Source organism: Octodon degus, unplaced genomic scaffold, assembly GCF_000260255.1.
Source record: "Octodon degus isolate 3935 unplaced genomic scaffold, OctDeg1.0 scaffold00026, whole genome shotgun sequence".
Lineage (NCBI taxonomy): Eukaryota > Metazoa > Chordata > Mammalia > Rodentia > Octodontidae > Octodon > Octodon degus.
Window position 1 is genome coordinate 9,049,054 of NW_004524602.1, and position 25,611 is coordinate 9,074,664.

General features: G+C 43.5%; 1 protein-coding gene across 1 annotated transcript in view; it reads right to left on the bottom strand.

Annotated features, from left to right (window-relative positions):
- The window catches only part of Iqch (IQ motif containing H), a 218,911-nt gene that overhangs the window by 48,553 nt on the left and 144,747 nt on the right, over positions 1-25,611 (bottom strand). The window contains exons 15-16 of the mRNA XM_023712572.1: positions 14,393-14,513; positions 7,939-8,225 (exon numbers count right to left, since the gene is read on the bottom strand). Of these exons, the coding sequence (XP_023568340.1) occupies positions 7,939-8,225; positions 14,393-14,513 (408 nt within the window). The remainder of the gene's footprint in view (positions 1-7,938; positions 8,226-14,392; positions 14,514-25,611) is intronic.

The window sequence follows — 25,611 nt, forward strand, 5'->3', positions numbered from 1 at the left end:
AAGAATGTAAGTATTATAAGACCCAGTAATCACACACATACACACACACACACACACACACACACACACACTGGACTATTAGTCATCCTTTAAAAGCGGGGAGGGCCTGGGAGATAGCTTGGTCTAAGCACCTGCCTGGCAAGTGCAAGGATCTGGGTTTGTTCCCGGTACCACATGCTGAACCACTGTGCTGGCCACCGAAACCAGGCATGGTGGTGCACACCTGTGATCCCAGCCCTGGGGAGGCTGAGATAGAAGGATCACTATAAGTCTGAGCTGTATAGCGAGACCCTGACCAAATAAATAAATAAATAGATAAATGATAAGAAGAGGGAAATTCTGGTACTTGTGACCTGTGTGAACCTGGAGGACACTGTGCTAAGTGAAATAAGCCAAATGCAGAAAGTAGCACGTAGTCTTAAGCTGTCGACACTGTTGTTCCCTACTGAAATGGATGGTTGGTTTATAGTTCAGAGGTATAAAATTAGTTGGTAATTAGACTATTTGATGTTGTGAGCCTGAAAAATCAATCATGTACTAAGAAATAAATTAACCATGTCTATGGTTTATTGCTGTAGTACAGGGTGGCCTTGAACTCACAGTGATCCTCCTGCCTCAGCCTCCCAAGTGCTGGGATTACAGGTGTGTACCACCACACCCAGTAAGAAATAAATAATGCATATCTAGATGTTATCATAAAAAATAAAATAAAATAAGGTCGGATTTACAGAAATCTGAAGTAGAAAAATGATTACCAGGGGTCAGGAGGTAGGAGAAATAGATACGGCTAAAGGGTACAAATTTTCAGTTGTGAGATGAATGAGTTCTAGAGATCAAATATACTTGACAAATAAAGTTGATGATAATGCATCATACACATAAAATTTGCTAAGAAAGTAGATCTCACACATAAAAGAAGGCAACTAAAAATAAAATAAGATAAAACAAGGCAACTATGTGAGATGATGGCCATGTCAGCTTATTAATTATTTTATGGCGCATATATGTATCAAAATACCACATTGCATATCTCAGATACATACTCATTGGTTTGTCTTTAAGGCCTGGAGATGAACCCAGGGCTCCTTGCATTCTAAACAAGTACTTGGTAATGACAGCCCCTACACATAATTTTTATTTGTCATTTGTATGTAAGTCAAGCTAGGGGGTTGGAAAAGAACAATTTTGAAAGGGTCATTTTATCCCACAAAAATCTTGACCACGGTTGACAGCTAGAGGTAGGAAGACTTTTGGGGTTGTATTGGTGAGCGCAGAGCAAGCTGTAAGCCTTCGCCCGTTGAGAATCTTCTGTTCAGCCTTAGCATTAGCAGGAATCTTTTCCCTTTTCCCTACCTGCTGCCCTCTTGGGCCCTGCAAATGTGGGATACCTCCTGAAAAGGGCAGGCTGAGGAATGAGTGCACAGATTTCCCTTTCCTGGCAATGTTTCTGGTGCTTAAAGTTAGTTAAAGACCTCAAAGTCCTGACAGTGGTGTCTTGGCTTTTTTGATAGGGAGCAAAGAACTCCATGATGAGAGAGGGGCATCTGAAGGAATCCTGGGTGGGGCCGCTGGATGTAAGCAGAGGCATGAGGCCTGCTGTCTGTAGACCAGCCGGTGAGCTAGCTGAGGGCTGAGGTCTGGGCTTGGGGCCCAGCTTTCTGAATGTCAAAGTTTGCACTGTAGGGGGTTAATGAAATATTTAGGGGCAGCCACAAGGTAAATATATATACAGTAAAATTGGCTACCGTTTACCTGCATTTTCACTATTTAGGAGAATTGTAATTCTCACTGTAAAATCTGTCATCATCGGCCTTGCGTTTATAGTAAAAGTCAGCATCATTACCATTATCATTACTATTATTTGTATATTACAGGTTTATTTCACTGACACAAATATGCAGACCTTTAAAGGGACCAGTCTTTTACTATAATGTTTCTAAATCCTTTGGGATGCATTTTCTCTTTACTAGGTATTAAGTTGTGATTAACAATGTGCCTATTATAACATTTAAAAGCACTGAATAATAGTCACTTCTGGTTATTCCAAAGGCCTATTAAACTTTAATTTAGATATACACTGTTAAACTTATATATAAATAAAATACCTTCCCTAAAGAGAAAAAGTAAATCTCATTGAGCTCTCTCAGTGAATCCCTTATACATCTTGAAAACAGAGATAGGGAGATTTTTGCAAATGAGAGGAACTCTAAAGTCTTCATTCATTCATTTAATAAATATTTATTGAGCATCTATTATATACTAGGGGGTTGTGAGGTGCTGGGCATACAGAAATGAAGAAAAAGGAATTATGACATTTCTGTAGACCTTGGTTTTCCCATTCCCTGAAATAAATATATTCATTTTTGATGCTTGTATATCATTTTGAGATGGTGATAATGCTCAGTGACTTTAAAAATAATGCTAATTCAATTCAGACTCCACTCACAGATTGAGAACCTGCTGAGGGCCTCTGCGACAGATTTACATGTGGCTCTGCCATCTGATTTAATAAGAACAGTACCTTTCATCTATCTGCTCAGCCTCTCAGAACATCCTGGGAGGAAGGCAGAAATGCACCACTTGTTAACAAGACACTAAAGCTTGGAGAGGTCCAGTGAGTTGTCCAAAGTACATATTGGTCAATGGAAAGGGTGCAGCAGGAACCCTTTACCATAGCAATGAAGGTATTTTCATACCTTTTTTACTAGGCTGATATTTAGAAAGTGTTAAACACAAGTTTTCAGAATACATGGTCGCTTTTTTTGTTGGTAAGACAAAATACCCAGCACTCACAAATTAAAGGAGGAGCAGTCATTTTGGCTCACAGTCTGTAGAGGTGTCGGTCTTCTGTCCACTGGCTCCAAGTCAGGCAGCATGGCAGCGGGGCCAGGCAGAAGAGAGCTGCTCATAGCATGGCGGGTAGGAAGCCAAGAGAAGGGAGGAGCCCCTCAAGGATATAAACCCTGCCAGGCCACTCCCCCACTCCCCCACCTCTTCTGATAGACTCCACCTGCTAACATATAGTTTGCTATGATTTCCTATGATCTAATCACCATCCAAACACATGACGCTTTAGGTCTAAACCATGGCACATGGAGTAGGCTGTAGTATCTATCATTAGTGATGCCATTTTTGTCTTCCTCGTAATCTGTATTGATGAAGGTTCTCAATTTCCTTTATATCCTTAGGGCCACTACTAGGCACCTGCAGCTGTTTTTCCTCTAAACCCTTTCCTTAAAGATTATAGCGCCACCCCCTTTTAAAAGGTGTAACAGTCAATGTTCATAAAATAGATGTTCACAATTATTGAAAAATAAAAAAGTTTTTCCTCTGGAAATTTCTTTGTTGTTGCTTTTTTTTTTTTTTTTGGAGTGGTACCAGGGATCGAACTCAGGACCTTGTGCTTGCCAGGCAAGCACTTATTCCACTGAGCTATCTCCCTGATCCTACCTCTGGAAATTTCAACAGAAGTGTTTTCGCTAAACTTTTTGTCTAGAGAATTCTATATGAAGAAAAGGAATTGTCATATAAGTTCGTATTTATAAAGGCAAGTCAGATAGGATGTCTGTAAGATACATGTCATCATTTTTGTCCATATGTATTTCTACCACCACCCTCCAGAACTTTTTTCCGTGTAGAATACACCTTTCTTTGCTCCTTTAATCCTCATCTTTCAACTCACATCCCACCTATTCTGTAAAGACCCTTTTCATTTGTTCCAAGCAGAAGTGCCATTTCTCTTGTCCGAATTCACATGGCAAACCATTTGATAACTAAACCGACATTACCTTTTTGATGTCTCTTTTAATGTTTTATGCAGTTGTCGCTCAAACAGTTTCCAGTGATTCTTTTTTCTTAAAGCTGGTTTCCCAGCTGGATCTTGAACTTCCTAAAGGTAGGTACTTCTACATCTCTAGCATCTTGCTGCTTTTCTAGCACTAGCGTAATGGCTTATACATAATAGATGCTCAATAAACACTTGTTTCATTGACAGTTTCCCAAAAGTGAGTAAGTAAGCTCAATAAATCTGAATCATCGAAAAGTTCCAAAAGTCTGCCAGTCAACAAATGGGGCCATCATTGTGTTCAAGATCTCAAAGAGGCCAAAAGAAAAAAAAAAGCAAGACTTAGTGTATTTTCTAGAGGATTTTAGAATCCATCAACATAATATTTATGCCTGTGAACCTAGTAGAGTAGACGACAACTGTGTGCATGTATGTAAAGTGACAATGGATGATAGTTGTGAGGTAGTTGACAGGGCACATGTCAGGACAGAGAATGTCCTATCCTTTCCCTCAGCACCTGGAGGGGGCAGCATAGGCCCTCCTTGTTAATAAGGTGCAGGTCAGGCCTTTCTCAAACTTCCTGCCCCTCACGGAACCCACTACCTACCACACATCAGGACCCATTATGGTTTGGAAACAGCTTTGACTGCTGTTTGTTTAGAGGTCAGTACCCTGCACTGGGTCCCACCCCTCACCCTCACACAAGAAGGCCAGGTCCACACCATGACAGCCTTCTCAAGTACTGAGGATCCTGTCTGCAACATCTCCCTCTGTAGGATACTGGAACCTCGGTCCGAAGGCCACTCTTGGGAGCCATTCTGTGCCAGGCTTCAACAGCTCTGAGGTCTTTTATTCCCCAAAGGACCTGTGTTCTACTTGAGGCTCCCAGTACTTCAACCCTACATTTCCCAAACTGTCCTTCTCTTCTGCTACCTGAAAGCTGTTTGCACCTCCTTGGGTCTAGGTGGAATTTTCCAGTCCCGACTGGAGCTGACTCATGGACTGCCTGTCCTTGGTGCATCACTTGCATTTATACTGCCCCTCACTTCCCAGTCCCCTTGTCTTCTACCGTGTCAGTGTGGTGAATTATGGATCCCAGATGGGGCCAGTATGCAAGAGCTTGTATGTAAAGGTCGCCTCAGCTTTCTGCTTCTCATGTTTTAACACATGACTTTTATAAGTGAGCTTCAATACAAATTTATGGTTATGTTCATATTGTTGTCTTATTAGAAATAAAATATATGGTTACTTCTGAAAATGCAAATGTCAGGGCTAAGGGTATAGCTCAGTGGTAGAGTACATGCTTTATGAGCCCCAGGTTCGATCCCAGCACCAGAAATAGATACGTCAACAAAATTTAAACATTAATTGTAAAAAAAAATGCAGAAAACACAAAATAGTCATCTCTTCTGTATTAGTTTTCTATCGCTGTTGTAACAAATTGCAACAAATTTCTGGCTTAAAACTATGTACAGGGCCGGGGAAATAGTTCAGCAGCGTAAGCACCTGCCTGGCCAGCACAGGGTTCTGAATTTGACCCCTGGTACCAAAAACAAAAACAAAAAACTATATACAAAGAGCTTCTAAAGAATAACTTCTTCATGTTCAAAGAGCTTCTGAAAATCAAGGTTTACATTATAGTCAAATTTGGTTTGACTATAATGGTTTACATTGTAATCAATTTTGTCCCTTGAAAAGGGACAAAAGACATGAGGCAATTAGGAGAAGAGGTAAATATGGAAATAAGCATGAGAAGTTGTGCAGCATCAGTACAAATCTGTTGACTAGACAAAAGTGAGAGGTTGGTAGCATACGGGTCTCTTTGCTGCCATCACAAGGCATGCTAGGAAATCAGTCTAGGTGCTTTCTGAGGTGATGTCACCTACAGAGTGATAAGAGCGTGTCCCTGTGGCTTGCAGGCAACCTAGTCTACACAGAGAACAAACTACTTTCCTTGCTAATGGGATGTGGTCACTTGGCACAGTCACCTGGAACTCCCTCCAAAGTTCTATTAAGAGCTGTTATTCAAATTGACACATATACAAGGATTAATGGAAAGGGACTAGAAGGACTCCTACTATAAAGGCCAAGAATTGAGGGCTAATATTTATCTATTTCGCTTATCCAACCAGCGTCTGCCCTCCTTCTCCAAACACCTCAGCAACCCCACCCTACATCAGCTAGGGAATCTCACTCATTCAACAAACATTTACCAAACACTCACTTTGTCCCAGGGCAAAGATAAATGCTAAGCTTATGATGAGGAGCAAAAAGAGACCCTGTGCATCCCTCAGGGAGCTTACAGACTGCAGGAGGAGACAGCGCTAACCCAATAATCATGTAAACAAGCTTAAACCTGCAAATGGGATAAGTGATAGGAAAGAGCCACAGGATAATACGAGAATGTAAAACAGTAAGATTTGACTTTACCTCAGAAATCAGGAAAGGCTTCTCCAAGCAGGTGAGGGCTGAGTTGAAGTACGATGGTAAGGAAAGGGGAGTTAACAAGGTCAAAAGAAGAGGCACGAGCTTTTCAGCCAGAGGGGCAGCGTGTGCAAAGGCCCAGGGGCAGAGGCAGTGTAATGAGTAAGACGCTGAGGCCATGTGGCTGGACGAGAGAGAAAGGGGGGGTGAGGGTGAGTACACCTGACCAGGTACGTGAGACCAGCCAAGGGTGGGCGGGTCCTCTCCCAGAAGCCCAGGCTAGTGATAAGCCCATGGGAAAGCCAGAGCCATGTAAAATCTTTTTCCCCACTGTGTGCTAGTGTCCCTATCACAAACTCATTTAAGGAAGAAGCATAAGCCCAGGTCCCTTGGATATCAACCTTTCTCCTCAGCTCTGTCCCTTGGGGAGGTGCCCCCCCCCCGTCCCCTGCTTTCTGCCACCTTTGCCTCCAGGGCCCACTCTTCTGTCCTCCTGCACCCCAGACAGATTTCTGAATGCCCTTCAGTCTGTCCTTTTCTTTCAGCCTGTGGGTTGGAGAACAGAATGCAAAACCAACAGAGGGCCTGGGAAGGCAACTGGAAAATGGTTATTGAACAGGCGGAACACTACCCAAAACATAAACTCCTGTTTGAAGCCACCATCCGGTGAAATGGAGGGCAATAAAGCTGAGGATAATGAATCCAGAACAACTATGGTCCGCGTACGCTGCTGGACAGCCAGAGGATATGGCGAGCAGGAGGCTGAATGTCCCTTTCATCCTTCAGACAGAGGCCTGGACACCCAATACGAAAAGGAGAGCAACTGAACATTTCAGAGTATGAGTTCCATGAAGTAGTTGTAAATGTCAGTCAACATTATCACTCTGGTGGGGAACAGCAAAGCAAAACTGGCTAAAAAGTATTTATCCAGAATGTTGTACATCAGAGCCATACATGAAGAATGTCACGGATGTAACCCTGGTAACCAAAAGCACGCTGCAGAATAATTATATGTAGATGTCACAGTCTCTAAAATGCTAAAGACATGCATAAATGAAACCATGTCCTATTTCTAGGTATATCCACTACAGGAAGAATGTAACAAAATGGGAAGGAGTCCAACCCCCAAAGAGGACATGGACCCTCTTGCCTGTCCTTGGAGGAGGAGGAAGGGCTGGGCTTTTAGTAAGGAGAGTGCAGGACTGCTCTTAGAGTCAGTGCCACTTTGTTTCTTATGTACGATGGGGGCATCTAATTATTTAGATCTTCTTATAGTTCTGGAGTGTTTCCCAATATACTTTTTAAAAGGAAAAACTGATAACCTAAATTGCTGATATGCTACTGATAGGAAACAAGGGCTCTTCACTCCTTTCTAGAGATGGATTTTCTGTTTACGAACAGGTTTCAGACAGGATCGGTCCCTGGATGTGTGAAATAGCTTCATAAGAGGTAACCAGCAGATCTAGCACTAAGGGGCAGAATACAGGGCAGTCAACAGGGCTGTGGGAGACGAGTTTCAGTCACTTATCCTCCAGCTACACCGAATGAGATGACCTGGGTCTGTATTCCTAGACATAAAACCTGGTCTCACCTGTGTTGGCCTGGACTGCGGAGATGTGGACTTACAGAGTCTGCTCACCAGAGCACAAGGAGTTCTAGAAGTTTCCTCATGTTGTCCACTGCATGGACAAACCATTACATAATATCTTCCTGGCATCAGTTCAACCTACCTGCTGTTTCAAGGTCTTTGGATCAATGAAAGTCACCAGGTCTATAGAAAAGTAACCAACCACATCTCTCACTTGGCAGGCCTTTCCAATTCGGAAGCACAGAGAACTGAGAACCTGGGGGTCCACCGAGGTCTGAGGCACGGTGGTACCAGAAGAAATGAAGGGGCCTTCGGCATGAAACTGATCCCCTGTTGATAGCACCTTGATCTCTCCATTGGGCTCGATGAGCATATCTACAGTCAGGTTGGTGACACTGTCTGCTGGCGGGAAGGCCTCGATCACGCCCCCTGGTGGGAAAAGCATGGAGAGGGTGGAAGGACATAGTCACAGTAATTGCACCCGCTCAGAGCAGGAGGCAATGGCTGAGGCTTTGGTAGATGGACCTGGGCTCAGCTCCTGCACCTGGAGGATCTTGGGAGACTTGGAGCAAGCACTTTCAGTCTCCCAACCTCTTTTTCTTTATCTGTAAAATGGGCATAGTAAACTGACCCCACCAGGTTGTTGTGAACCTTAGAGAAATATATATGTAACCCAATGCTTTCCATATAGTAGGGCTCAATGAAGCGCAGTTTTTATTTTGAGCAAAATGATGAAGACACTGTAAATACCATGGCTATACCCTCCCATTACATGAATAAGGACTACGGTCTGATCCCTGTGGGGAATGAACTATGCATATTTGATGACCCATGGGCCAACTTCATTGTTGCTTTACAGTTTGATAGGTTTTGGGCCTTAACAGACATAGAGAACACCATTATGCTAACTGAAGGGTTCCTACGGAAAGCCAGCTGCAAATATATAAGGCCAGGAGGCACTGCAGTTCTTGAGGAACATGGATACTTCCACCTTGCTGATGACAGCTTCATAATTTATCATATTTTATCTTTTCTTCTGAATGCCAAGAATCACAAAGTAAACAGCATTTTGCCGGCTGATTTTGGAGCTAGGTAGGGGTGCTCACAAAAATCACATAAAACCCCTGATTTTTCTGTTTTTAGGCCTATCTTGTAACTATTACTGTATATATGCTTTTTGTAGAAAACAGTTTAAAATGTTGTGTGGAAAGTTAGAGCCTGATTTCAAAGCAAAAAAAAAAAAAAAACAACTAGGTGTTTCATACAGGTGCTTCTAGAACTTGCCTTAAGATAAACTTGCCCTATATTTCATGAATTTTCTAGGGACAGGTGGTGACCTCTATCTATCTATCTGTAGGGACAAGCCCCAGGCTTAAAATAACATATATGGTTAAGCTCTGAGATTACAGCAATTATCGAAGGCAGTCATCTGCTAAACAAAAGGCACTTTTCGTAAGTGTCTGTAAATTTAGTCAGATGTGGTCCTCATGAATGTCAGCTTTCAGTAGGAAAACTATTGGGGAGCATATTTTTTTCAGTCTGTAACTTATCAAGATGTTCTTTCCTTAGTGTATTCTGTGCCTGAGCCCCAGTCGTTGGAGTTGAACAACATAAATGCAACAAAACCTGCAAAACCAAAATCACCCTGTGAGTCTCTTTGATACAGTTAACTTGGCGTCCTTCATTGTCACTTTTTTTTTTTTTCCAGAACTGGGGATTGAACTCAGGCCCTTGCACTTGCCAGACAAGTGCTTATTCTACTGAGCTATCTCCCCAGCCCCAAGTCACCTGTGTTTTGGAAGATAATGCTTCAGTGAGCACACACTTACCTGTTTTTTATTTATCAGATTGCTTTAGATATTTTATTTCAACTAAGTTTATTTGTACTGTCTCCTCAGCATCCTGACCATAATCTTTTTCACTGTGACCTCACTGACCATAATCCTTTCAAAGTGATTAATTCCCATAAAAATGTATAGCCTTTGACATAATCCTATGACAATGGAGAAGTCAAATCTGTGACATATTTTGTGGCCATGAGCACCCTCAAGAGTAGAAGGCCACAGAGCAAGCTGGTGGGGCTGGTGAGCTTAGAGTGAGGACCTGTGGGAGGCGCCACAGCTCTGTGAGGAAGTCTACTGCTTCCAAGCTCAGATTTTTAGTCAAAGTAACACTGTTGGATCCAGCTTTGTGTGATGCATCCCTTATCTCTTGTGTGGCTTCGCCCAGGTCACTTCCTATTTGCTGAACCTCAGTTTCTTCACCTTTAAAATTGTGTTAGCAAAACCTGTTCTGGCTGTTCATCAGTAAACACAGTGTCTCCCACATGGCTGAGGAAAAAAAGATAAAGATGAAAGAAGCCTGGGCGTGTGATTATGCAGCTCAGGTGAGATAGTGTCTGGGAATTCATGAGAAGTGATTTAGAGACAGGGTTTGCAAGCTGATCTTAGAAGATCTGGAAACTTCCTGATATCTTATCCTGGATGGACCTGAAGAGCCTACTCTTCTGACTTAAGACAAAATAAAGCCCTTACTCTTATTGGGTGTGACAGCACTTTGGGAGGCCGAGGCAGGAGGATTGCAAATGTGAGGTCAGCCTGGGCAACTTAGCAACTTAGCTAGACTCAAGTTTTAAAATGAAAAATTACAAACAGAGGGATGGAGATGTAGCTCAGTGCACAGGCCCTGGACTTAATCTCCAGTAACACATACAAATACCTTATTCCTGACCTTTGGTGGGGGGTTGCTTTTTGCTTTTCTGTCTGTGGCTATATCCAGAAATGTGTAGCATCATATGCTTTTAGAGAAGAGAAGACACTGGGGTAATATAGCACAAGCCCTCACCCCCCCCCAAAAAAAAGTCCCTTTTTCATTATTCTTGCTAAATTTCTGGCATCCAGTTCTTGCTTAAATAATTCATTTACAAGGCATCTGACCAGTGTACTCCAAAGCTAACAAGCCTGTCCTTTCTGGTCTAGACCTGACAAATTCATGCATTAGCTCTGGCCAACACTGAGGCAGCAACACAGAGCCAGCCTTTTATAGGCTCCTCTACAACTGAGCACAATGATTTGGTGTGAGTTCACCTTTTGTCTCCCGATTCTGTCTTTGTTAAACAAGGGTGATACCATATTATGATTTACACCTGGGTGGTCCCCCAAAAAGGCTCATGTGACTGATAAGTTATACTAGATTAGCTGTTGGAAGTTGGGGCCTGGATAGAGGTGGGCTGTAGGAGGCTGACCTGGCAGACTCATGTACGTACATCCTTTTATGCAAAAGGCATTTTCGTCCATCCCTAAGAGTTTCCAGAGTCCTAACAGTTTTAGCATTGCTGGAAATTCCAAGTCCCAAGTCTCCTTCAAGACCTACGGCAAACTCTTAGCTGTGAACCTGTGTATAAATGAAAAGTTAAACATTCCTATCATTCAATGGCACAAGAAAAAATTATCATTCTAAAAGGTACAAACAGGAGGTACAAAGCACTGGGATCAAAGCAAGTCCAAAACCCAGCAGGGCAAACACTAAATCCTGTAGTTCCAAGTGAAACATCTGAAGCAGTCTGTGATTAGTTGTGAGCTCCAAAGGCCTTGTGTGGCTCTGCCCCTAGGGCACTTCTGGGGATTGTAGCTCCTAGGGGTTCTCTCTTAAACCTGCTTTGCTCCCTTCTTGCATCTTTTCTTAGATGATCCATGTTCCTGGCTCTTCCAAACTTCTGGAGTGTCCACTGCACTGTAGGCTTCTCACTCACAGCTTTACATACTGCCCCCTTAGAGGCACACTGCCTGGTCTCCCAGGCCTTCTTCTGAGATCTAGGTGGAAGCCTTCTTAACCTTCTTAACTTCAGAACTTTTGCATTCTGCGTGCCCACAAACGATGCCACATGGGTGATGCAACATCCCATCTCCAGCTGGAGCAGTAGCCAAGTTTTCTGTTCTCTTGGCTGTAGGGGGTTGAGAGCCTGGATTACTGAACATGCTTAACCTGACCATGAGGAACAAATTATCTATGTCACCACCATTTTGGAACCTGGTGTGGCTGCCACTGCCACTCTAGACCATGGCAATCTGCATCTTTCTCTTCTAAGCAAAGTCTTTCACTTTTGCAGTTTAAATTTTTTAATCAGTCATTTATTTATTTATTTATTTATTTGGTATAGAGTCTCACTACACAGCTTGGATTCATAGTGATCCTCTTGTCTCAGCTTCCCCAGTGCTGGGATTACAAGTGTGCACCACCACACCATTTTGGTGGCTGGCACAGCATGCCCGCTATTCTGGGGCCAGCACAGCATGTGGTGCCGGGGATCAAACCCAGGTCCTTGTGTTTGCCGGGCAGGCACTTAAACTGCTTAGCTATTTCCCCAGCCCACTTCTCCAGTTTTGAGGCTGCAAAGGGTGGAGATTTGCTGCTTCTTGTGATGCCCTCAGGCGATCTTTTCTATTCTCCTGTTCTTTTTCAGCAATGGAGAACTTCTCAGCTCTATCTCTGCAGTCCACAGCTTTACTGGAGATTCTGGCTAAACTCACATTTTAACTCATCCTGGTGGGCTCTTTGCTCTTGATTCCTAACATAAATCTGACTAAAAGCCCCCAACAATAGCCATGCCACTGCCTCAACATTTGACTGCCTTGAAATTTCTTTTGTCAAATTAATCAGTCCTCTCTGCTTAATCTCAGTCTCAGACAGTCTCTGGACAAGAGCAAAATGCAGACAGACCTTTTTGGTTTTTTATGAGCATAATATATTTATTGAGAGAAAGAAAGCTCCTATCTGAGAGAGGGACAGGAAGGGGGCCTGAGCGGGTTGTCCCCATGCAGTCAAACTTTCTGCCAAGCCATAATACACATCATCTGGAGTCCAACAACCAATCTAGTCTTTCTTCCCAGAAGAAAACTCCTACCCACTCTGGTCCTTATAAGCAGGATTTCTCTCAGCACTCTGGTCTTCTGAGCTCTGACCAGAATCTCCCATATAGAACAGCTGAAGGTGTTCAAGTGCTTTTCTTTCAGGTGACATCTCCAAACTCTTCCTATCTGCTCCCATAAGCCATTTCCAAAGGCTCTTGAATGACATGGTCAGCTATAATCGCAGCAATGACCCTACATCTTGATACCAAAATCTGCATCAGTCAGGACTTTAATAGAGGAACAGATATAATACAAGATGTACAAATGCATAAGGAATTACAAGATCAGCTCATGACAGTCAGCTGCAACTTTGGATGAGGAAGCTGCAGAGGATGTCTGTACACTGGATACTGAAGAATCCAGTCCAAGGTCTGGAGCTCACTGCAGTGTTCCTTGCAAGTCCATACCAGGAGGCCAATGGGTCTGCGATGGAAGGCTGATGAGTCTACACCAGAAGGTTGAAGGGTCCAAGGTGGAAGCTGAAGAGTTTGCACTGGAAGCCAGGAGATGACACCCAAGTTGAAGGCAAAGACTGGAGCTCCTCCAAAGAGATGGAACATTCCATCCTTCATTTCCCTTAAAGGTGGCTCCTCCACACCCTAGAGTGTGAAATTTCTGAGCTGATTTAGTTAAGCTTCTGAACTTCTCAAGTTGATACAGTCAATCAACCACTACAAAGACGTACTGGTAGTGACCTCATAGAATTCTTAGAAGGAGTCAACAAGTTAATATATGTATACTTAAGGCAGTGCCTGGAACATCATAAGCTCTGTGGGAGCTCAGTCCATTTTCATCTCTGTACTGTTACCACTATCAAGCGGTGACCAGTGGTATCCTTTGACATAGCATTTTTATTTTATCACTAGGTTTTGGTGCTAATTAATGTACTATCGCTGGGCAGCAGGGAGTAGAGTGGAAAGACACTTTTCTGTTGTGTTATTCTATCCCTTGTTCTTGGCTCATACAGGTGCCCATATGTGCCTTGCTTGGCCTGGGGTGGGAAGGCCAGGCCCTCTCAGAGTCCCTGATGTGGACTGGGGATAAGCACCATTTTCTGTGAATACAGAACTCCCTCAGTCCTCATCCCCAGGTTGTTGTAAGATGAGGATGGAGGAGGAGGAGGAGGGAGGAATGGCAGTTGGCTTCGTACCTAGAGTGTAGACTGGGTTCTTATGTGGAAATGCTACTTCTCTTGGCTGGAAGTGAGGCCATCTCTGTTTCTTTGGAATGTGGAAAGGAAACCGACATTTATTAAGGACTTTTTTATGCATCAGGCCCTGTGGGTAGAATCCTTCATGTCTTAGTTCCATTGACTCCCCCTGCCATCCACCTTGTGTGGTAGGTAAGCGAGGAAACTGGGCCTCTAAGGATTGCAGAACCTTGCTCAAGGTCATGGATGAGGTCCAGATCTACTTCTCAGGAGAGGTCTGGGGCAAAGCCAGCCTGGAATCTTGAGATATGCATGCCACGCTTGGAACGCTGCGTTCCTATTCACTCCAAGGCTGAGTGCAAGATAAATATTTAGGCAAAGCTTAGAAAAGAGAAAAAGGCAGCTGTAGCTCTTAGCACTTTTCTAAGCCAACACAGGTGATACAAAAATATTTAAATTGGTCTTGAGTCGACCCAAAACTAGAACCCAAGTTTGTGTGGACTGATCCTCGATAGAAACTCTACAGCCTTATTTACCTTGACTGAGAAATGTTTGGAGGAATTTCCTCCACGTTGGGAACCGTTTCTCATTGACTGGCTGCGCGTGCTGTGCTAAAATGCCCGCCAGCTCCTCGGAGATCTTCACCAAAGCCGGCTCCTGCAGAAACAAATTAAATAGAACCACAAGCAATTTTACTACAGAAATGAAAACTGCTTGTGGAGTGATTAAAAACCAGGCTTCCAACAGGCAAAAAAAATGTGGTTACTGTTTACCCAGAGTCAGAAAGTCATTTTGAAAATTTTCTGTTTTCCCAGCCATTTCAGTTTTCATACTTCAAAGTGATTTGGTCCCCTAAAAATTGTTGTGAGTTGTGCCTCTTGTCCAAAAGGCACCCTTCTGCCTGACTGTCAGGAAATCCAGGGTTCAGACCCCTGAAGACCGACCAGTGCAGTGTCTTTGCAGTGTCCCTTCTTCCCACTGTCATCCTCAGTTCCTTATTACATGAAATGTGGAGCTAACTAGTTTGTTCCTAAGATTCTTCAGACTGGAACACTTTCTTTTTCTATGACCTTAAGTGGGCTGATCCTAGGAGAAGTAATGGAGTTAGTAAGTCTTTCTCAGGCTGGGCATACAATGTGTGTAGCAAATATAAATGAATCCCGTATATGAATCCCCTCCCCAGAAGTCTTGGACAGATGTAGAATTCCAAAAGCTGAATACAGCTCCAAACCCAAAACAGTGCTTGTCCTAAGTATTTCAGATAAGGGATACCTGACATGTACATTAGTGTTTTACAACCACCATCTCTGCCAGCTCTGGGATATTCCATCACCCCAAAAGGAAACCCCATCCCTATGAGCTATCCCTTTCCCCTCCCTCAGCCCCTGGCAACCACCAATCTGCTTCATGTCTCTAGAGTGGCTTGTTATGGTTTATTTCACATCACTGGAGCCATATAAGATGTGGCCATTAATGTCTCACTTCTATCACTTAGTTTCATGTTTCTACAGCATAGCATGTGTCAGTGTCAGTGCTCCCTCATTTTCATGGCTGAGTGATATTCTGCTGCATGGATGGACCACACTGTGTTTGTTCATTCACTGAGGGACAGCTGAATTTGAGTTGCTGCTGTCTGTGGGGATGTGGACAGTGCCCCGTGAACAACTGTGCACAGCTTTGGGCTGAGTCCTTATTGATCTTTTTTGCAGTGAATTAACAGTATGTATCAAACTCTAACCACTTACCCTATAGAGACATAAGGGATACCCATCAACAGTCGATTTTATTACTGGTGGAAACCTCCACCTCGATCTTCCCTGTCAACAAGCCCTGAAGAACTGGCATAACCCAGGGTATGAGTTCTGCCCAGTTACTGTCCAACACTGTTGTCATCTGTTTCTGCTGTTTCCTGATTATCAAGTATGTCCTGAGATGCGGAAAATAAAATGCAAGTTTTGGCCAGTCTGAACCAGCTGCAGTTGGTCCATTCTGGTTATGGTAGCTCTGAGCCAGTTTTATCTGGTTCTAGTCAGTCTGAGACAGTTCCATCCAGTTCAAAGTATTCTTATCTAGTTGTGGTTGGTTTGAAGTGGTTCTGGCTGGTCTGTGCTGGCTCCTTCCTTTTCTGGCTTGTCTTATCTGGTTTGAGTAGTTAGATCTGATTTGGTGTGATCTAATCCAGTTCTGCCCAGTGTAAGCAGGTTTGAGGCAATCTAATGTGGTTCTAGCTGATCTTTTCCAGTTTCTGCTGGTGTGATCTGATTTCAGATGGCTGGATCCAGTCAGAGCCAGTTTCAGCTGGTCTTGGTTTGCTATCGGCAGTCTGAGCCTGTTCTGGCTGGTCTAAGTTGGCGCTGGCCAGTCTGAGCCCAGTTGGGGTGGTCTGTGTGGTTTCAATACCATCTAATCCAAGTTCAGCTCATATGTACTTTAAAAATGTAGCAGTTGTGTGTCATGGTACACACCTGTCATCTCAGCACTCTGGAAGCTGAGGCAAGATTTCAAGTTCTAGCCCACCCTGGGCAACTTATCTCAAAATAAAAAATAAAAAGCTGCAGGGAGTCCCTGTGGCTCCGTGTAGAGGCTCTGGGTTCCAAGATATCTGCGGAAGGTACAGGGTCTCCAATAGCTTGACTCAAGCATCCTAGAACTGCTTGTGTATCAATCATAGTCCTTGCCCTTAGCGCTTTTTCTATCAGGAAAGTATAATTTTGAGGAAAAGATTTTTTTTTGGGGGGGGGGTAGTACTAGGGATTGAACTGAGTACCTTTGCACTGAGCTATATCCCTACCCTGTGTGTGTGTGTGTTTAATGTTGAGACATGGTCTTACTAAATCACTGAGTTGCCCAGGTGGGGCTTGCACTTGTGGTCCTCTTGCCCCATCTTCCCAGAGTGCTGGAATTATAGGCATGCATCGTTATAGTGGGCAGGAATAGATACGTGACTGACAGGAATTTGGGGTATCTCAGGGGGAGCTAGTTTAATACTAAAGTTAATACAGGGCTAGCTTTCTTTAGAGTTATCAGAATCTTGGAACCAAACAAATTCCAAGTCTCTGTGTGTGTGTGTGTGTGTGTGTGTGTGCGTGTGCGCGCATGTGCACGCGCACACGCATGTGTGCATTTGTGTAAAGGAAAGGGGACAGGATGGGAAAGGAGGGAGGAGGAATATAAATTAGAATACTCTCTGTATCAGTCTCACTAAAACTCTTATTTGAGCAGCTTCTCTGCTGAATTATCAGTGATGCTTTAAATAAAATAACCTATTCACCTCTAATCTTCCCATCAGATGTCTTTTGATGGTGTTCAAAAGAAATCCAAGGGATGGCTTCTCAGTCTTCTTTTTCCTTCTTCTCAGTCTTTTAGCTAAGATCAAGTAGAAAAGAAAACCAAGGGCCCTGCCAGGTGGTTCTTCTGTATAGATGCTTCTGATAACCCTAAAGAAAGGGAGAGTGGCATGAAGTCAAAAGGGCACAGTGACCTGAAAAATGCCGCAGCAGCATCCGCATGGAAGGAGGCCATATGGACTATCTAGGACAAATGCCTCACATGGCAGAAGAAGGAAGGGGCTCTTAATACACATTGCAGACCTGCAGGAGCTCTCAGGCTGCTCTGACCTCTGGGCAAGAGCTCCGCAACACCCCAGCCCTTTTAGGGAGCAGAGCGTAGGGTGTCACGGAAGGCGCCAGGGCTCTGAATCAGCTGGCGGCACAGAAGTGGGGAGAGGGAAGGATTCCAAATTCAAAGGTGAATTTGGAAGGCTGATCTACTGTGCCAGGTACATGTTACTAGTGTGGTCACTTTTAGGTTAAAAAAAAATAGCTTCTACTTTTTGAAAGTTTATGATATAGCTGGTGTCCTACATTTGCTAACATAAATATTTTCTTCCTTATTTTATGTCACACCACCCAGAAGTAGCAAAACTGGATTCAAAGCCAGGTGTTACCGGTGCACCATAGTGCAGTAAGGTCTGGGCCTGTTTCCACCTCAGTGGGCACAAACTGGTCACTCTGGGTGAGATTCAGCCAACCCAGGTGATGCAGAAATCTGCACCGTTAAATTTATGAAAGAGTGGATGTCCATTGCTGGCTGTGAATGGTACTGCTTCTCAGGATCTGCCTTCGTCTCATTCTGTACCTTGCAAGACTTACTGAAAGGGATGCCATCCTCATCTCCACAGTGAGGTCCTGACTGCCAGTGCCATGCCTCGGCCACTATGGTTGGCTGGGTTACACAGGTGACACACAGGAGCCAATGCATTGTTAGAAGGCCGATCCTGGAGCCTTCCAAAAGGAGCTTCATGCTCTTCTGAGAATGCTGCCAGGTGAGATGTTGTCTCTTTCTATTGCCTTGACAAACTCCAGGCGCTCCCGGTAGACATCTTGCACCCTTGGGGGGAGCCAGTCTTAGGCTGGAGCCCACTTTCTGCACAGACATAGGGTCCTTCCCTGGGGGTGCTACTAAACCACAAGGGGCACAACCATCTTTGAACGTTCAGATAGCTGAGATAATAATTTAGTTCTTTTCTTCTTCTTATCTTAGCACTGGGTGTTCAACCCAGGGCCTTCACACTGAACAGCTTTTCTTCTTTTTTTTCCCCTTTGAGTCATGGTCTTGTTAATTCCCTAAATTGCCCAGCTTGAACTCATAATCCTCCTGCTTCAGCCTCCCGAAGTGCTGGGACTACAGGTCTACACCATTAGCCCTGGCTTCTTATCTGGAAGGCCATTTTGAGTTGTGTTTTCTGGTACTTGAAGCTTAAACATTTTAAATGAATAAAAATAGGTGGGCCAAACTGTCTCCTCAGGGTTCAGCAGAACTTTCTGCAGCCAGCAACTATTCTGATCACCCTTTGCACTGGTTACTTTCCTTCTGCAGTCAGTAGTGAAGTTTCCATTCACTTCTTTCCATGAAGATCATCAGAAATAGTCATTCTTTAGAGTGCAAAAAGACACAGAGAGGATGAGGGAAAAAAGGAAAGCATCTCCAGCAAGTCATAAACTACTTTCCACACCTACTTAAAGTTTAAGGACTGTTTTAATACACCATGTTTAATTGTTAATTGAGAATTTAAAAATCAAAGATGCCAAGTTTGCCTTCGATGAGATGGAAAATTATGCCGCTGTAGCAGGTACCATAATGTAGAGCAGCCAGCATTACCAAGGCACACAAATGTTTTTGGTATGTAAAATTGCTTTGTAAAATATTTGCTCCATCTGCTGAAAGCGGCAAAGACAATTTTCCCTTGATAGCTAATGGCCCATTTCGGCTGTGTGGCAAGTGACTCGCTGCAGTGGCGGCTCTCATTAAACAGAATGGTGAAAATGTGGTATGTAATTCCATACTTACGTAGCATTATCCACTCGCTGCCTCTTGAGGAGTCTGTCCCTGGCTGTCTAGGCCCTGAGCTCACACCACCACGCAGGCCTTGCGGTGCATCTGACGTGAGAGGCATTTTGTCCAACCGAGGCACACACGTTGTGCTCCTGTACCAGAGCTCAGCACAACCGCTCTGCCCCCAACCAAAGGTTCATTCTCTTTCAACTTCCCAGCACTTACACGGCTGTTCCCTTTTTCTGTCACCCCAGGAGGCCATGCTTTTCTTTCTAGGTTCCCCCAGTCCCACTGCACGCTGGGGTTTCAACGGATAAGGATTAAGCACTTGAAATTCTTAATTGAACTTTGCGTGTGCACACACACACACACACACACACACACACAATAGCAGGAAAAGATTTTTCCTTGGGACAAAACTGCCTTCATAAAATCCTGACAAACCCTGTCCTTGTTCCTGGTATATCTGTGATCTCTTTCTTTAAAAGGAGTTGTTTATATTACACACAAAGTACTTCAGCATCTGCTGAAGGAATGATTAGAAATAAGTACAGTAATCCAGGATGGTTTTAAAAAGAGAAGAATATGCTTATGCTTGGGCAATTGTATTAAAAAGTAGTTACAGCAGCAAACAGCTGGTATTTTACAAATGTCTTTAACATTGGAAAACAGTTGTCAAGAATGTATATTGAAATATATGGGACATCAAATACATGTATACAACCATTTAAAAAATTCTGCAGTATTTTAAACTAGAAATCATGCAGTTTTTAAATCAACCCTAAGCTGAAGTAGCCATTATTATTATTATTATTATTATTATTATTATTATTTTATTCCTGCAATAGGTTTCATCCTTTCCAGTTCGAGAAGTATTTCTGGTTGAGAAAACTGCATATGCCAATGAAAGCTCTTTAACTGAAAATTAAAAACAAAAGAAAACAAGTCTGCCCTTTGGGCTTGATTTTTCATCGAAGTAGTGGAGGAGGAGCGTGAGCATAGGGAACGAAACCAGAGACCATTGGGAGCTTTTATACTCTGACTCTATACAAAAGGATGGTGGGGCGGCTTCGTGTCCTCGTCGCAGCGAGGAGCTGGACGCTCCCCGCTTCGCACACGCGCAGACGTGTGGGCTCCGGCAGCTGCGGCGGCCTTCGGTGCGGACCATGCCGGGATCACGAATTGCTGAGTTCCAAAGTGGGGAATTTTTGCTGGATCTGGGATTTTTGCTGGACCTGGCAGCGCGACAGAGAGTCCGAGCCTTCTCGAGGGCGTCCCTGGCTCACCCAGGGGCAGCGAGGACAGACGACGGAAGCAAATGGCACAGACGCTGTCGGAGGAGGGCACAGCTCGCTCTGAATCTGTTCCAAGCGCTCATTCCCGCTCTGCGGGTTTCGGCAGAGCACACATTTCCAACAGAACTCCACCGGGGACTCCCTGGATGTGAGAACACTAACCAATTCTCGTTCCTCTCATCTTTTGCTTTATTCCTTCCTTCCACGCTGTTAGTGCAAAAAACTGGCAGTTAAATTCAATTGATTCGAAATATTCCGGATCCATATGGCCGCCAACCCTGGAGCTGGAGCGGCGAGAGCGCCTCACTGCTGTTTTCGAGCATTTGCCTCTCCCCCAGTCCCCAGATGGTGGGAGTAACATTTAAACCTCCTTTTCTCTGCCTTGTACAATAGACCTTGGCACCATTTCAACTGTTTACTCCGGTAATTAACAGCTCTGATACCACAACAATTACAACTCCTCCACTCTCACCACAATAATGCTATGAATCAGTGAGAGCTAATGGCTAGAAGGTAGAGCGTTTCCAGACTGTGAGATCTGTGCGTTCTTAGAATAAAATAAAAGGTACAAACAGCACGCTTGCAGTAGACAATGATTACCTAGTAATTAGTTTACACAAAGCTTCCTATTTAATGGCAAAACGCTGTAATTAACGTGTGACAGAAAATCAAAGGGTACTTTGTAAGCATATGAAAAATTAACACTGCAGGCCCATAGCTTTATGTACTGATTAGAAGCATATTAAATCAATAGGACACACAAACCAACAGCTTGTAGAGCTGATTATTATAGGTCCTCAGAAGGGGTACCCTGGCTTTCATTGAACTCGGGAAGGCAATTTTCCTTCTCCTGTCATCTTCCTCAGGCACAGAAAAGCACCTCAAACTCTACTCCGGCAGCGTTGTGAAAATAACCATTGAACTGGAAGAAAACATCCTAAGTCATTGTCAGGGATAAGGAAGAATATGTAAATGATTAAGACTTTCCAGTGATTGTGGTGACGTGCTGCTACACTAATTAGAAAATACACCAACTGGAACTAGAAAATGAGGCAAACAATTCTGACTCAATCTTTTGGTCAGAATAATCTCTACTTTATCAAGCATCTTAATTCAACACATAGAAAATTCAAATACATGATATTGTTTTCTGTTTTTGGATGATAAGAAACCAGGCTGCTGTTAAGGATGTTCTTGGAAAGGAATAATCTGGGAAAATCATAGGACAGGAATGACTGAATCAAAATTTTGAATCAACAGTAGCCACAGTCACTATCTAATGATAATCGATGTGCCCTGCAAGAATTCCAGAAGCTTGTGAACTCCTAAACGACCTTCGAAATCACCAAAGGAAGGTAATATGTACTTGATCAGTGTTGCTTATAACACTGTTGTATGGTAATAGTAACAATAAAAGGTTGCATTTCTTGAGCTCTTGTGTGCTAAGCACGTTGCCTGCCAGTGCACAGGATTATCTCCTTTAATTCTCATCCCTTTCCCAAGAGACAAATACCAGTGTCATTCCTATGTACAGATGAGGCAACAAAGACTTGGAGAGCTGAGTAATTTGCCTATGGTTCTCCCCCTGGTAAGCTTGAGAGTCTAATGGAGATGTGTCTGGGCTATGGAGTCCTCTCAAGCCAACTGCTACTGAGTTACCTGCATGTTTCCTGAATAGCTGAGTGTTTAACCATTGGCCTATCCCAACATCCCTTCTGCTTAAAGGCGAATCCAGTATATCAACCTGGAACAGGAGCCCAAAAAGCTAAAAACAAACAAAACAGAGACCAAATACTTGGTTGCTTCCAGTTTTCAGTGCTCACCGTATCATTAATGCTACATCTGATCATGAAGGCAGTCACTTAAATCCTTTTGAGAATTTATAGGGTCTCTCATGTGATTATAGAAGTATGTTAAATTGATCAAGGCCCTGAGAAACCTGTTACCCCATGAATGAACGAAAGGTGATATGTAAAATTATTTCATCCCGCGTAGAAGGTATGCAAGGCAGCTTGGTTGCAAGAGCTGGATCGTAGGGATCCCCTCTGCAGCACAGGCCCGATGTGGGGCCAGCCCCTCTCACCTTCCAGGTCCCTTGCTCTGTGGGAAAGGGAGGAAACACAGGAGCAGAGGCTCTCTTTCAGGGACCTTTGTGTTTTCCTCAGGAAACCTGTCACGATGGAAGGACAAGATGCAGGTCACAAAGGCAAGGATCTGAAGGGATCTAACTTCTTTAGGACTTTCAGATCAGGGGGTCCTTTCTTAATGAATTCACCTAACTGTGGCAAAAGTGCTCGGCTAGAAGCTGGGCATAATCACTGATTAGCTACATGACCTTGGGCAAGTCACTTCACTCCCTTAACATCAGTGTCTCCACATGTAGACAGGTGGTCTCTTCCTTACCAAATTGGCATGGAAGAAAATGAATAGAAACTGCAGGGTTTTACTGAAACTGGAAAAGGCTATTCATGTAATATGCTCAGTAGTTGCACCCAGTAAGCAATCTATAATTATAAATATTATTTATTGTAATTATTTATTATATAAATTATAATAATAATTATTATGAAATACAAGAAAATGTCCAGGATTTAATAGTGTGTTGACAGCCCTATAAAATGCTTAATCTCAGACAAGAATGCTGGCCCAGGCTATAATCCCAGCACTCTTGGAGGCTGAGGCAGGATGATCACAGGTGTGACCCCAGCCTGGGCAGCTTAGCAATTTAGTAAGATTCTGTCTTGAAATAAAAAAGGAAGGGGATGTCACTCAGCATGAACACCCTGGCTGCAATTCCAGTACTGGGTAAAAAATGATTTCATTATATGCTTATACCAGTATTTTGGCAACCACTAGATATAAAGAGATGGCATAAGAAGTCAGCATTTTAGGATATAAAGCAAATATACATCAAAGAAATAATCATATCTATGTAGTTTAATGATCATGAAAAATGATACCCTAGATTTTTAAAAATATTTATTTATTTATTTGTGTGTGTGTGTGTGTGTGTGTGTGGCCAGCTCAGCCCACCAGGGGGCGGGGCTGGCTGGCATGTGGTGCTGGGGGATTGAACCACGGTCCCTGTGCTTTGCCAAGCTTGTTCTAAGTAGGTGCTTTAGACCACTGAGCCATCTCACCAGCCCTACCCTAGATTTTTTAAACCTAGAAGCCCAAATTTTTACCAACATGTTACATTTTTGTATAAAATACAAAAAATAAGGACATGAGAAAGGATATCCCTTGCAAATAACCAAATAATAGCAACCGTAAGATGCATTTTTTACATCTAAAATAAGACAAAAAGTTTATAATATTTAGTGCTCATAAGGTTTTGGTAAAGCTGTTGTGCATATTCTCTAGTTGCTTTGGAAACTGGCACTTGGAAATGCAGTATATGCAACAAGAACCATAAAACATTCTACTTGTGGATCTTTCTCCTAATAAACTAAAATTAAAAACAAATCTTTTCTTTCTACACCCACCAGTGGAAATAACCTAAATTTCCAACTAAGTAAATGGTTTAATGTACTGGAATTAACCAATGTTTGGGAATATTATACAGCCATTAATAGTGATGACTATGTCCAAACATGGAGAATGGTTGGAATAGGATGTTTAATTAGGTACATCTATTGTTGTAGTTATCCGAGATAGGTATTGTACATTTAGAAATTGATATGCAAAAATGAGGACTGGAGAGAGTCATTCTGCCCATATTTGATTAAATGTTTCTTTAATTTTGTTATATTATCTTTCAATTTTTAAAAAATGACATGGTTACAGTAAATTCCTGCTACATTCTCACAGGGCATCCATCTCAAGCAAGGGACAGTGGCTCATAGGACACAGTTACAAGGCCATTCTGAGTGGAGGGCGGTTTTCAAAACAGAGAGCGGGGTTCTGAGGCATAGGACTGGCCGGTCTCTTTCGGTGATGTGCGTTTCATCTGTCTTAGTTCTATAAAGAGCCACAACAGCAACTGTAGCGTACTCTACCTTTTCTAGGCTTGGGTTCATTGAATTCCCCTTTGGTGGCCTGCTCCTACTAACAAATGTCTACACAACAAAGCGAAGTGGTGTATAAATAAAGGCAGAGCTGCTCTTGCAAAAGGCAGTATTTACTAGCAGCATTTAAAGACGCATTCAATTTTCCTTTCTTTCATGAAGTGACAAGATAGTGACCTCAAGACCCCCACACCCCGGACACTTCTGAGTATCAGAAGCCCCAACAAGTGCTGTGGGGAAAACGGAAAGTAAATGGCTTAGCGCCTTCCAGGGAGAAGCTGCTCTCCGAAGAGCTTCTGCAGAGCAGCCTCCCTGGCAGCGTGCAGCCACAGAGCCCGTGTCCTAGGAACCGAGAGGAGAGATTTAGCCTTCAAAAGAAGAAAGGAAAAAGCTACAGGAGGGAGCGATAGATAGCACAAGGGCACACCTGTCTTGGGGGACTGTGCCCAGGAAGGCTTCTCCCCACAAGCGTGCCTTCCTTTGTTTAAGCCTTTAAATGAAAACAGATGCCCCTCGCTGGGAAGTAGGGCATGTGGCATGCGTGACAGTGTATGGCTTCGCCAAACCTTAACAAGCTCTGAGCGCTTCAGTGAATGAGCTCACAGGGACCTGTTTCAGGTGGCAGGGAGTGAGTTTCGTTAGCTGACAGGAGGAAAAGCATAGACGGGGTACCAAGCCACCAAGAAAAAAAAGAAGAAAAAGAAAAGAAAGAGCCGTGCGCTGTCACTGTGGCCGTCGTGTAGCATTCTGCTTTCCAAAACTTGTCTAGATATTTACACTCGTTTTCTAAATGTAACTATAGCTCTTCATTTGTTGACTGCATGACTTCGGTCAAGTGTAAACTGCAACCAGCCAAATGACTGTGGTTTGAAAGTAGGGGAGTGGGGAGAGCTGGGGCTGGCCAGATAGCTCAGCGGACTAAAGCACCTGCTTAGACAGAGCACAGTGGCCAGAGTTCGACCCCTGGCGTGCCATGCCAGCCTCACCCCCCCGGGTACGCTGAGACAGCGATTGAGACTAGGCATGGTGGCACATGCCTGTAATCCCAGCACTCGGGTAGCTGTAAACAGCAGGATCACTATGAGTCCGATCTATGTAGTGAGACCCTGTCCCAAATAT